We start from the raw sequence: 13802 nt of genomic DNA, 5'->3' as shown, positions 1-13802 counted from the left end.
ACCATAATCTGGACCGAATTCTAATTCCTACTACTTAATCTTACTACTTTCCTCATACCAAACTACTTATACTCAGTATATTTCTGCCTATTACATGTAAGTCTTTTCTGTATTACAGCACTTTGTGTCTGATTTACCTAACTGCTAAACTCAGAAGGAAATTTTAAACACTCAGTCCTGTTTCAGTGCTATAGATGCAATAGACACTCAGTTCTACTGAATAAAACTATGGACAATTAAGACATAAAAGAGTAGAACAAATTTTTATTATACAGCATTTTTATTCTTAAAAAAACTTTACCTTCATAGAATACATTTTCACATTAGCGATTCCCACAGTGGGAAAACAACTTATTATTACTTATAATTTTATATTTGTGAACAGATTATTTTAGGACAAGTAAAATAAACATATTTGAGGATTAAGTCTCCATTTAGAACCTGTAACAATTTGAAACATCTTTAAAGGGACCTCTTCCCTACATGAAACTTCTCTATATTCAGAAACTCTCCAGGCTCTTCTTCCTAGGATTTAGAAATCAGTAATGTGAAAACTCAGCATTTTTAATTTTCAAATCTCCCTAGGACACGTAACCATCAGTAACTGGTATCGACTGAACAGAGGGGGGATGTTTACAAAAACGAAACACTGCCTAATTTTCTGCAAAGTCTTTACTTATGAATTAACAGTCGTTCCCTTTCTCCATCATCCTAGGACAAATATAGAAGTTTGATCAAATATTGAGAGTAATAAAGCTGAATTCCCTTTAAGAGTCTGATAAATTAACAGGCAAAGGCTCATATATAATGTTTAGTTATACTGTGAGTCTTCTGAGAAGCTGTGAGACACCCCATTAACTCTCCAGAATAAAAAACTCAGTCTCACAATTTCTTGGATACAATTTCTCTCAAATCTTTCTTCAAAGATTAAACTCTAAAAATAACTGGCTGATTAGGAGAAGAGGTTTACCAGCGGACTAATCTGTTATTTCCCTCTTATTGTGAGTTGAAATGGCATGACAGAGCAGAGGCAAGGAGGTGTACAAGCAATTCTCAAGGTGTCAAGTCTAAAGGGTCAGAGCTTCCACAGCATAGCCACAGCTTTGCAGATGCCCACATCATGATAGTTGAAATAACAAAGCCCAGCAAAGGTGAACGCCGAGAGCACCAAAAAGCCTGCCTTGGCGGCTTTCTGCAACGCAGGCCCTCGAACATAGTCAGTAACAACTTGTCCAATGCCCCTAAAGAAAAAAAAAAAATCACAGTACAAATGAAAAACCACAAGTGGCGTTAGAAGGCTATTCGGTTAACTTGGCTGCAAAAAAAATAATCGGTCAAGGTCAAAATGCAACTCATGGTAATAAAAATCATAAACCAAAATGAAGGAATCAAGTGTACCCTAACAATATAATAAAGACACCTTCCTATCCTTCAGATTTAATTTTCGAGTCGTTGATATCAAAGACAGTAACTAATTCCTACTCTATTTATAAAATTTTGTTTTTTATTTTTAAACCCAAACAAATGGCCTACAGAGTTTTTCATTAATTGAAAAAGAATTTATTAAGCAGATATTATGTGCCAGAATCTGTTACGGATGTTGAGAGTACAGCAGCAAATAAGACAGCATTCCTGCCCTTATGGAACAAACATTTTAGTGAAGAGAAAGAAAAAGTACACACGTGCTATGAAGAAATATTTTAGAAAGGATGGCTTGAATGAAAAGAACATCCCAAACAAAAGTAACAATGACCTTGGCATCTCTGAGGAATCGTAAAAAGGTTATGTGGCTGGAGAACAGGGAGACCAGAAGGCGGGGCAGATCGCACAGGGCCTTGAAGGTCATAACAAGGAGTTTGAATTTTACTCAAAATACGACGGGAAACCACAGCTGTGCTTTAAGTGGGGAGTGACCTAAGTAAGGAGTGACCTAATTTTACTTTTTAAATAACAGTTCTATTGAGATATAATTCACGTACCATAAAATTAACAATTCTGTGGCTTTTAGTATACTCACAGAGTTGTGCAACACCATCACTGTTTAATCCCAGAACATTTTCATCAAAAACAAACCCTGTACCCTTTAGCCCATTACCCAATCACTAATTTGTTTTCTGTCTCTACATATTTGCTAACTCGGGACATTTTTCATAAATGAAATCATACAATATGCGGCCTTTCGTGTTGAGTTTCTTTCACTCAGCATAAGGTTTTCAAGGTTTAGCCATGTTGTACCATGGATCAGCACTTTAATCTTTGTATGGTCAAATAATATTCCTTTGTAAAAACATATCACATTTTGTTTAGCTATTCATCAATTAAGAGACATCTGGACTGTTTCGCCTTTTTGGCTATTATATAGTAATAACACTGCTATGAACATTATTGTACAAGTTTTTGTGTGCGTGGGGACACATGTTTTCAATTTTGGTAAGTATACACCTAAAAGTGAAATTGTCAAGTCATATAGCAACTCTCTGTTGTTAACTCATATTATAACTCTTTGTTATAATAACTTCTGTTAGACCTGCCAAAATGTTTTCCAAGGTAGCCGCAACGTTTTACATTCCCAGCAGAGATATTTGAGGACTCCAACTTCTCAACACTCATTATTGTCCATCTTTTTGATTACAGCCATCCTCGTAAAGTGTAAAGTGGTGTAAAGTGTAAAGTGGTATCTCAATGAGGTGTAAAGTCAGTGTAAAGTGTAAAGTGGTATGAAGTGTAAGGTGTAAAGCGGTATCTCAATGAGGTTTTGATTTGCATTTCTCTAATAACAAACAATGTTGAGCATTTTTTCATGTGCTTATTTTCCATTTGCATATCTTGTTTGGATAAATGTTAATTTTACCTTTTAAAAAGGTCACTCTGGCTATATGTGGTGAAAGGACAGTGCGGGCAGAAGGGTGGCAAGAACAGAAATAGACACCTAGTTAGGAAGCAGCTGGAGTAGCCTAGGCAAGGCTGCTGGCTTAACTTAGCTCACATTATGTTCTGAGGAGAGAACTAACACGAGCTGATGGACTGGCTGTGGGGTTAAGACAAAAAGTAATACCTAGAATGACTCCCAGGATTTTTGGCTTGAACAACAAGATTTAATTGAATTAGGGAAGAATGGGAGAGAAGGAGGTTTTGAGGGGAAATCAAGAGAGATTTCGGGGGCGGGGAAAGAGTGATTTGGGGCAATATTAAATTCGGGATGACTATTAGACATCCAAGTGGATATGTCGGTCAGACAACTGGAAATACAAGTCTGCAGCTCAGGAAAAGAAGTCTGATCTGAGCTCACATTGGAGAAGTGTGTAGCCAGAGAAATTTAAGAAAGCCTAGAATGAGCCTGGACGTCAGACCTTTATTATTCAGAGGTCAGACAAGAGGAAAAGGAGCTGACAGAGGAGACTAAGAAAGTACAGCTGGTAAGGTAGAAGAAAACAAGGTGAGTATGGCATCTAGGAAGCCAAAGAAAATTTACTTAAGGAGAGAATGGTCGATTAAGTTGAATGCTGCTGAGTTTCAAGTGGAGGACAGAGAATGGACAACTGGATTTGGAAAAAATGAAGGTCTTTAGTGATTTTGCTAAGAACAACTTCAGTTACACAGTTGGGATAAAAAGCCCAATTAATGTGGGTTAAAAAAGATTGGATGCTAAGGAACTAGTGCACAATTATAGACAATTCTTTCAAGTCTTTTCTGTGTATGTGTGAAAAAGGAAGAGAGAATCAGTAAGGTAACTGGAGAAATCAATCGTAATTTTTAGAATGTATGACTTTAGGACTTCCCTGGCGGTCCAGTGGTTAAGACTCCACACTTCCACTGCCGGGGGCACGGGTTCAATCCCTGGTTGGGGAATTAAGATCCCATACGCCACACAGCACAGCCAAAAAAAAAAAAAAGTATGACTAGATTTAGCTTATTCTGATTCTTCACCGATTTTGATGGATCTCCTTTCAAGAAACACACATCAGAGAAATCCTACTGTAGCTGTGAGCTAGTATTTCATATGCAACTGGAATCTTTTATTGTGAGAGGTCTATCTGGTTGAAGGGTAACTCTAACCAACCCTAGAAAACTAGGTAAGCAAAATCCCCTTTAATACTAGCTAGAAAATGATTCTGACAAGTTACTTACTTCCCTGGGGTTTAGTTTCTACAACTGTAAAACAATAGGGTTGGTTAAGATACTCCCCCAAGTGCTTTCACTTCTAACAATCCAAAAAAATCCTCCCCCACCCATGACAGCATATTGTCCTTGCAAAACAACATAAAATGGACAACTTAAGGAACCCAATTGTTATTAACAAACTTTCTAGAAGGTTCATTAACTTAGAAAGTCTAACAAACTACACTGGGTAAAATAAATAAAAACTGGAAATTCATCCATTCGACAAATATTTACTTAGTGCTATGTGTGAGATACTGCCCTAGGCACTAAAGATACAACAACAAGTCAAAACTCCTATTACATTTCTTTGTTTAAAAAGGGCAAAACTGAACTATAGTGTCTAGTGATGCACATTTGGGTGATAAAACTATGATGAAATGTAAGAAAATGATTGCTATAAAAATCAGGATAAAATTGTTTCTGGTGGGGGGATGTTGAACCATTATGCCTGAGATAGAACACAAGGAAGAGGCTTTTGCAGTAGGTGGCAAAGGTCTATTTCTTGACCTGGGGGGTATTACTATTATAATAATTCACTAAGCCATAGATTTGATTCTTACGATTTTCTGTATCTGTGCTTTCATTCTCGTGAGGGGAGACAAGAAATATACAAGATAATAAACAGATGATAAAGTATATTAGAATGAAATAAGTGCTACTGAGACAATAAAGACAGCGGAGAGGGATAAGGAATGTTGGGAGAGACACTGCAATTTTGAGTAAGTCGTTAGAGACGGCTTCATTGAGAGGTAACATTTAAGATGTGAAGGAAATGAGGCAACAAGCCAAGTATGTAACTAGGAAGAGTTTCAAGTAGAAGTAACAGTAAGAGTAGAGCCCCGAGGCCTGGAGTGACCCAGGTGTGTTCAAGAATTAGCAAGGGGACTTCCCTGGTGGCGCAGTGGTTGAGAGTCCGCCTACCGATGCAGGGGTCGCGGGTTTGTGCCCCGGTCCGGGAAGATCCCACATGCCACGGAGCGGCTGGGCCCGTGAGCCATGGCCGCTGACCCTGCGCATCTGGAGCCTGTGCTCCGCAATGGGAGAGGCCACAACAGTGGCCACCAAAAAAAAAAAAAAAAAAAAAAATTAGCAAGGAAGCCAGTGTGAATGTGGCAGAAAATCGTTGAAAATGAGGAAAGAAAGAGGGGGAAAGACCATATAGAGTCTGTAAATCACTATAAGAACTCTGCCTTTTAGTTTAAGTAAGTTTAGGAGACAATGAAGGGTTTCGAGGAGTGTATGGACCTGTCTTAATATTTTAACAGGATTACAGGGGCTGCTGTGTTGAGAACAGACAGGAGTACAGTTAGGAGACTACTTCTGGAATCAAGCATGAGGACCAGGTTTGGGGCTTGAACAAACAGAAGAATGGAAATGTCATTAATTCAAATGGGCAAGAATACTGGAGGAAGAGATCTGGGGAAGATCAGGAACTCAGTTTTATGACATGCTGTGTTCAAAATGCGTACAGATATGAAAGTGAGGACATCAAAGAGGCATGTGGATACATAAATCTGGGCATATAAATAGTTTATAAATGTTTTAAGATTCTCTTCAGATCTTCAGTATCTCAACCAACTTCTCCCTCATACGCAATAGTGAGACAAGCTCACAGCAAACAAACTGAGCAGACAAGGTAACACTCAAAGGACTGCTGTACTTGCCAGTGACTATGAAGAGTGAGGGCTGCAGCCAGAGAGTAGTCCACCGCAGAGCAAGGGTTCAAATAAGCAGCTGGAATTAGGCCCAGGAGCAAAACACTGACAACCCTCTCACCAGTCCAGTGGAGAGATGCAGCCTTGGAAGCAGCTGTAGAAAGGAAGGACGAGATTCATAAGAGTTACAGGGGGAAACACACATCTCAATGTTTGCCACAAAATAACCCAAACTGACATAATGGCAAACAGAATGCGTGGAAGACTTAACTCTGAGCATAAAAAGGGTAAGACAAAGGTAAGGGAGAGATGCAATCTCCTTTCTTTGAAGTCTTTCAGCACAGGGTGTCTCAACGCCTACATATATTAATTAGAAGACAGATCCACTTTGCTTATAGGCAAGAAGATGGACCAAGTATCTTTGCAGAATTACCAATGTTGGACTTCAGTGTAATAGACAGATACCTTATGAATATAAGTTGGTGACACCTATGGAATTCCTTTAAAACATCACTCTTTTGTTTACATCTAATCTTGCTAAGTAAAGTAATATTAAAAATCCTCCCAAAAGAAAATTAAACCAGACAACTCAGAGAAGCAAAGTTCTCGGGCTTCCCTGGTGGTGCAGTGGTTAAAAATCTGCCTGCCAATGCAGGAGACACGGGTTCGAGACCTGGTCTGGGAAGATCCCACATGCTGAGGAGCAACTAAGCCCGTGCGCCACAACTACTGAGCCTGCACTCTAGAGCCCGTGAGCCACAACTACTGAAGCCCGCGTGCCTAGAGCCCGTGCTCTGCAACATAAGAAGCCACCGCAATGAGAAGCCCACGCACCGCAACGAAGAGTAGCCCCTGCTCGCTGCAACTAGAGAAAGCCCGCCCGCAGCAACAAAGACCCAACATAGCCAAAAATAAATAAATAGATAGATAGATCGAAGCAAAGTTCTAATGTCAACTTTTAGGATCATCGTTCTTCTTCTGTCCCGTTACTTATAAATAGCCAAAAATAGATATGGAACATGAAAACTTCTTTTATTTATTTTTTTTATAAATTTATTTTTATTTATTTATTTTTGGCTACGTTGGGTTTTCATTGCTGTGCACGGGCCCTCTCATCCAAGTTGCGGTGAGCGGGGACCACTCTTCGTTGCGGTGCGCAGGCTTCACACTGCGGTGGCTTCTCTTGTGGAGCATGGACTCTAGGTGCACAGGCTTCAGCAGTTGTGACTCACAGGCTCAGCTGTTCCGTGGCATACGGGATCTTCCTGGACCAGGGCTCGAACCCGTGTCCCCTGCACTGGCAGGTGGATTCCTAACCACTGGACCACCAGGGAAATCCCTGAAAACTTCTTTTAAACAAGTGAAAATAAAATGGGCTTTAAACATCTTTTTGAGAGCCTCTACCTTTTTTTGGTTACGTACCCCATTGGGAATCTAGTAAAAGGATGGAGCTACTTCCTGGAAAAGTGCACATAGGTACACACATTAAAAACTGTGTAGGGGGACTTCCCTGGCAGTCCAGTGCTTAAGACTCTGCACTCCCAATGCAGGGGGCGCAGGTTCGATCCCTGATCAGGGAACTAAGATCCCATATGCCACGCAGCGTGGCCAGAAAATTTAAAAAAAAACAACTGTGTAGGGACTTCCCTGGTGGCGCACTGGTTAAGAATCTGCCTGCCAATGCAGGGGACACGGGTTTGAGCCCTGGTCCGGGAAGATCCCACATGCCGCAGAGCAACTAAGGCCGGGCGCCACAACTACTGAGCAGGTGCTCTAGAGCCCACGAGCCACAACTACTTAGTCCATGTGCCTAGAGCCCGTGCTCCACAACAAGAGAAGCCACCGCAAGGAGAAGACCGCACACCACAATGAAGACTAGCCCCTGCTCGCCGCAACTAGAGAAAGCCTGTGTGCAGCAACGAAAACCCAATGCAGCCATAAATAAATAAATAAATAAATAAATAAAAGTAAATTTATTTATTTATTTAAAAATAAAATAAAATAAAGACTGTGTATACAACTTTGGGGGCCTTCCCTTAGTCCCATGCACCCCAAGTTAAAACCACTCTGCTAAATCTAACTGAACAAAGTTCAGAAACAAAACCTTTTCAAAGATAACATAATTCTAAAAAGCAGGAAAGGGCTTCCCTGGTGGCACAGTGGTTGAGAGTCCACCTGCCGATGCAGGGGACATGGGTTCGTGCCCCGGTCCGGGAGGATCCCACATGCCGCGGAGCGGCTGGGCCCATGAGCCATGGCCGCTGGGCCTGCACGTCCGGAGTCTGTGCTCCACAACGGGAGAGGCCACAGCAGTGAGAGGCCCGCGTATCGCAAAAAAATAAAAAATAAAAAAAAAAATAAAAATAAAAAGCAGGAAAACTATACTTGCCTAATTACTCATAACTCAGATGCAATTATAACTGGTAGACTTAAGAACCAAAGAAGTCTCCTCTGTAAAATACTGATCTTTCTAGACTTTAAAAATGAAAATATAGTTAACTTGTTATTCACCTACAGATTTTCTAAGATTTAGTAATACCTAAACAGTATTCATCCAAGAAATGCCATGATTTTAATATCAACCTAAATAAAAATAAGCATGTCAATTACAGCTATAAATATGCATGATTTTTTAAACTGTCCACTATTCCAAATTCTTTGGATCTGGCTCCTCTCCATTAGCTACATAAATAAAAGTAACTAAATTATATTGAATAGCCTCTTCCTACAGAACTATTTTCTTTTTAAAAAATTTAAAAAGACTTAGACCAGAAGTTTCTGTATGAGTGTAAATGGCATGATTCAACCATGCTAGCATTGTGTGCCCAGGTGTAGGCTAGGTCTTCATTCGACAGAGTTGGACACAAGAATTCCTCTCAGAGACAGCAAGTCCTGCCAAAGGCATGATAATCAGCCCAGATGAAGATGGACATACAATGGTGGCTGGGTGACAGGTGAATTTGCTGTATTCCACACCATCCTGGGGCTGATCGGTCCTGGAGAAATGCTGAGACATGAGCCGGTCTGACCACTGGGGTTCGGAGGAAGAGAACTAAGGAAAGAGACATTAGGGGGATCATAAGCACCTCTCCTTTAACAGGATTGACAGACTTTAGATAAATGACCACAGGCAAGCTATTTAACCCCTAACAGGGAATAACCAACTCATCTGTAAAATGAGGATAGCATCTATTTCACTGGGTTGCTATGAGATTAGACTAAGTAGCTATGGAAATATTGAAAAATCAATGAACACTTACATAAAAGGGCTTCACTTTGACTAATTAAAAAAAATAACTTATAGCTCCTTTCTTCTCCCATTTATTCATCTATTCATCCAACAAACATTTAATACATGCAAGATTATGCTCTGCACTAGAGCAAGAGAGATAAAAGACAAAGTCTTTGTCTTCAAGGAATTCAGTCTAGTTTGGGAAATACCATCTTTCTTTTCAAGATCAATTTCTCTGCTTGCACTCTTGAACCCATCCCTTTCTGTCCTCTTTTAGATCTTGTCTCTTGGTTTAAAAATACGCAGACCTAGGTACACCCAACCCTACCAATACTGCTGTGAGACGATGAGCAATTAAGTTAAATAGGCTCTCCAAGAGTCAATGTCCTCTCTTTTGTAAAATGAAAATACTGGTACTTACTTCATAATACTCCGTTGAAAATTTTAAAATGTATGTAAAATGTTCAGCATAATTCCCAGAATGTTATAAGCACTCAATAAAACGTAATTTCTCTCCTGTATCTTTAACCTCTCCTTCCTTCCTACTGACCATTTTCCCTCAACTGATGTAATATAATTAACCCTTCCCTTGATCCTATGTCCTCTAATGCCCATGCACTCTTTCCCTGCTCCCTTTTTTCACTTTCCAAACATGCTTCTTTAAAGTGTTGTCTAAATCACCTCAACTTCCTCATTTCCTTATCATTCTTCAACTCTGAAACTCGTCTTTATCCCCACCAAAGCTGCTTTAGTAAGTCACCAATGGTCTCCTGTGGCCACATCCAATAGGCACTGTTTAGTCTTCATCTTACTGGGCTTTCTGCATCACGTGGCACTGGTGGCCTCTCCTCCCTTCTTTTCTCTGAAAGAACTCTCTTCTACTTCTCCTTTTGATTCTCTCCTCTGCAGCCACTCTTAAATGTTTGACCAGGATTCCATCATCTGCCCATTGCTCTCCTTGCTTCCTATGCCCACCCCTAGACATTTTGTCCACTCAACTTCTAGTGCCTTTAAGCTGATGAAACCCAACTCTGTATACCCAGGCCTGATATCTCTCCAGAGTTTCAGAAGTTTAAGTGCCTGGAAGGCCTCTCCTCTGAGATACCCCACCTAGTCCTCAAACTTACCATGGCAAAAACTAAAATCACCCTTCAACTCACTTTCTCATTTAAACTTGCCTCCCATCTACATGCTTACCACTTTATTTAAGGACATCCCAGCCACTCTTTCACCTTACCCAGAAATCTGGAAGTCATGTAGGACATTCCCTCTAAATTCAGTCAAATGCCAAATCATACTGATGTATCTCCTAACATTTCCTGAGACAATCTTCTCTTATGTACAACTTTCCAAGTTCAGGACCTCACCATCCCTGCCAACACTGCTACAACAATGTCTCAACTCGTCTCCCTGACTTATGTCTTAGCCTGCCCCATTTCCCATGACGGCCATCTACCACATTGTTACCAAAGTGGTCAATGTAAACTGCGAATCTATGTCAAACCTTTCAAGGGCTCCCCTTCACACGAAATAAAATGCATACTCCAAATCAAGACAAGTTCTTCTGTGATTTGATTTCAGTTCACCTTTCCAGAACCATCTCATTCCTCACCTTGAGCTTCACACTCTAATATCTGATTTGTTTTATTTTCTCTCATAACAAGCAGTTTCTACACCTTCATCATTCTTTTGCTCATCCCAGTAGCCCTAACTGTAACGCCCTTCCTCCTGTGGCCTTCCTTACCCTCAACACTCAAATCAGGCACACCTCCTTCAAGAACCCAGACAGGGTGATCCTTCCAAAACACACAGCTAATATATTCCTCCTCTGGACTGGCATACAATTTACTTACTGCACAGTTTTTACTTTATGTTATATTATGTTTATATGTGTTTTCTCTACAAAAACGAAAACTCTTTGAGGGCTGGAACTATGCTTTTTCACATTTGTAACCCAACCATAATACAGTGCCTGGTATAACCCAAATGCCCACTTCAGTAATTATCGCACTGAACTCCAAGGGAAATAGGCAAGACGTAGATTGGGAGTGAGACCCTGACACTCTTTTGCAATTCAGGGAGGGAGCACTCTAAAAACAGCGAATGGGGAGAAAAAAGAGAACTCATGTGAATAGCCTCTGCAAGACTGTAACTTTCAAATTACCCCCATCACCACATCAGCCCAGAGCAGGGGAGATATGCCCTCGGGTAAACATCTGGGCCCGCAGGCAACGCTGGTGATGCTGTGGTTTCGGCAGGAGCTAGAGCTGCCAAAGGGAAGGAGGAGGGACACCCCGCCCCCACCCCACCCCACCCCCGCACAAAAGGTCTCACCGCCCAGCACACGAATCCTCACCGCATTCCCTTCCCCGGCTGGAGGTTGTGCTAAGCACCTCCGGCTGCCAGGATCCTCACCTCGCCCACCTCCGGCACCGCAGAGGACACTCAGCCTCCAGAGAGTCGCCATGTCGCTCGGGAAGGCTCAAGGTCATCCAGCAACCCGGAAGCAGTCATATGACAACATCCACCCCGCGCCGACGAAAGAAAACGAGGAAAAGGAAAACGCCGGGTGAACCGGAAGTCGGGGTTGGCTCGGTCCCGCCGCACATGCGCACACAGCTCGTCGGAAGGTCCCGAGCTCGACGCAGGCAATGGCGGAGCTGGGTGAGGCGGATGAAGCGGAGTTGCAGCGCCTGGTGGCGGCGGAACAGCAGAAGGCGCAGTTCACTGCACAGGTGCGGGGACAGGGACCAGTGTGAAGAGAAAAGAGGGTGAAGTACAGGTTCCGGGCACCCGCGGAGCTCTGAACGGTGGCGGTGCGGTAAAGCCGCCCTATGCTCCGTGCCTGCTGCGCCCGGTTCTGCTCACAAAAGAAACGAGTCACTCCTGCCGCTGGTGACCCGTAGTGCTCAGGTACCCTCTAAGCAAGCCTATAGTGGGGGGAAAGAGAAGGTGTAAAGCGAAGAAAGGCTCGGGTGACACAAAGGCACGGGAGCCTAGCTTGGCGGTGAGCTCTCTGGGCTGGCTTTCGGAAGATTCCGGTTCTAAGCTTGCCTCTGCCCCTTACAGGTCACGTGCCCCTAGACAAAACGCCCGTTCCCAGTAAGTCTTGGTTTCGCAGTCGCCCGCTGCCTCACTGGATATCGAGGATCATATGCAATAATGTATTGTAAGACGATAGAGCAGTAGAGCATTATTGGATCAAGGTGGGATCTGAAGTAGTCTGTCTAGACTGTTAGAACAAGGGTTCCATCCGCAGCGTTGCCCCTTTCTAGCTGCATGACTAACCCTAAACCTAATTACTTAACCGTGCCTCTTAAACGGAGGTGATAGTCATCTTTTAGGACCGCAGAAAGGATTGACTGCTTAGTACCCAGCCTCCCAAAATAGTTAAGCCCTTGGTAAATGGTTATTCCCCCGTGTTGGGGGTGGGGGGGGGGGGGGGAGGGGAAAGTTCGCTGAATGTAAGTAGCAAGAACCCTGGTTAGAAATCTTTGAACATTATTAAAGTGCACACATTTTCTGTGCCTGTGTGTGCATTTTTCTGTAGATTGGGCCCGTAACCTTCATCGGATTCTCAGATATGTCCATGACCCCAAAAAGGTTAAGAACTACTTAAGAATAGGTTTAGAATGAGATGAGTGCAGTGGTTTGGGGGAATTAATTGGTACCATAGCCTCCCAGCTTACACTGGTGCTAGTTTGGAAATACAAAAGAAGGTATTAATCCTGCCTGAGATTTTCTATCTGATTAAGGAAGTGACACAATTAGAAAATAATAGGCATTGCTCTCAAGGAGGTAATCATTTAAACTGTGGAAAATCTTTAGGGAGGAGTATTGAGAGTCAAGTTGAGTATGCTGTGTGTGGCCCTCATTGAAACAGATAGGTTGGGTGTTAAATAAGGGAGTGCCCTCAGTGGCTAACAGAGAAACTGATGCATTAGGGTGACTTGATGAAAAGTACATATTTTTTAATTACTAAGAAAAATAGAAAAGGAGAGAATAAAAGGATTGTTTCAATGTAGGGATGAGGAGTTGGGCCATATGGGTGACAAATTAGAAGTGAGGAAAGAGTCAAAGAATAGTTCAGTCAGGTGACAGAAAATGAGAAAAATGGGAAGGAAATAAGAAAATTCATAGTTAGGCCTGTCTGCAGACCCCAAGTGGTTACTATTTTTCTTTCTTCTTAGGTGCATCACTTCATGGAGTTATGTTGGGATAAATGTGTGGAGAAGCCAGGGAATCGCCTAGACTCTCGCACTGAAAATTGTCTCTCTAGCTGTGTGGACCGCTTCATTGACACTACTCTTGCTATCACCAGTCGGTTTGCCCAGATTGTACAGAAAGGAGGGCAGTAGGCCATCCCGTGGGAGAATGACTGAAGAAGCAAAGGACTTATTATTAAGCAGGTTGAAGGGCCACCAGGGGAAGGTTGTCAACCCATTGTCAGGTTAACTTCAGGCTGTTACCAAGCCTGTTGGTGCTAAAAAGTAAGAGATCAAATGTTCAGAAAGTGGAATTTATTTATTGGGAATTCAGAAATTCCATCTTGTATCACAACAATTATTCAATAAATGTGAATTCGCCAACTCTTTTTTTTTTTAATCCTATTTTAGGGTTTAATATATAGATCTCTGATTGGCAGGAACATTAGAAACAAATATGTTCCAAGGCCAATAGTGCAAATGAGAGATCTCAGGTTTTGAAGAGCCACCCTAAGCCATATTTAAGGGGGCTGCAAGAACCATCAAAGC

At 42.0% G+C, this 13802-nt stretch overlaps 2 protein-coding genes across 3 annotated transcripts; one reads left to right on the top strand and one right to left on the bottom strand.

The window, feature by feature from the left end:
- Positions 1–278: 278 nt before the first annotated feature.
- On the bottom strand, positions 279–11570 carry SDHD (succinate dehydrogenase complex subunit D). 2 transcript variants are annotated; one of them, XM_060103382.1, is made up of 4 exons: positions 11464–11570; positions 8752–8868; positions 5826–5970; positions 280–1241 (listed from the first exon to the last, which is right to left on the bottom strand). In XM_060103382.1, exons 1-4 carry the CDS (start codon positions 11513–11515, stop codon positions 1076–1078), a joined length of 480 nt encoding a protein of 159 aa, XP_059959365.1. In that variant the 5' UTR covers positions 11516–11570; the 3' UTR covers positions 280–1075. The 2 variants fall into 2 exon arrangements, with proteins under 2 accessions (XP_059959366.1, XP_059959365.1); XM_060103383.1 differs by lacking the exon at positions 5826–5970 and having other exon boundaries at positions 279–1241.
- Positions 11571–11647: 77 nt separating this feature from the next.
- Positions 11648–13637, top strand: TIMM8B (translocase of inner mitochondrial membrane 8 homolog B). Its single transcript, XM_060103384.1, has 2 exons — positions 11648–11783; positions 13239–13637. The coding sequence occupies exons 1-2, from the start codon at positions 11700–11702 to the stop codon at positions 13404–13406; spliced, it is 252 nt and encodes an 83-aa protein (XP_059959367.1). The 5' UTR covers positions 11648–11699; the 3' UTR covers positions 13407–13637.
- The last annotated feature ends 165 nt before the right edge of the window (positions 13638–13802 follow it).

This window comes from Mesoplodon densirostris, chromosome 7 (genome assembly GCF_025265405.1).
Source record: "Mesoplodon densirostris isolate mMesDen1 chromosome 7, mMesDen1 primary haplotype, whole genome shotgun sequence".
Lineage (NCBI taxonomy): Eukaryota > Metazoa > Chordata > Mammalia > Artiodactyla > Ziphiidae > Mesoplodon > Mesoplodon densirostris.
Note: the sequence above shows the minus strand (reverse complement) of the source record. Positions and strands in the feature narration are given on the sequence as shown.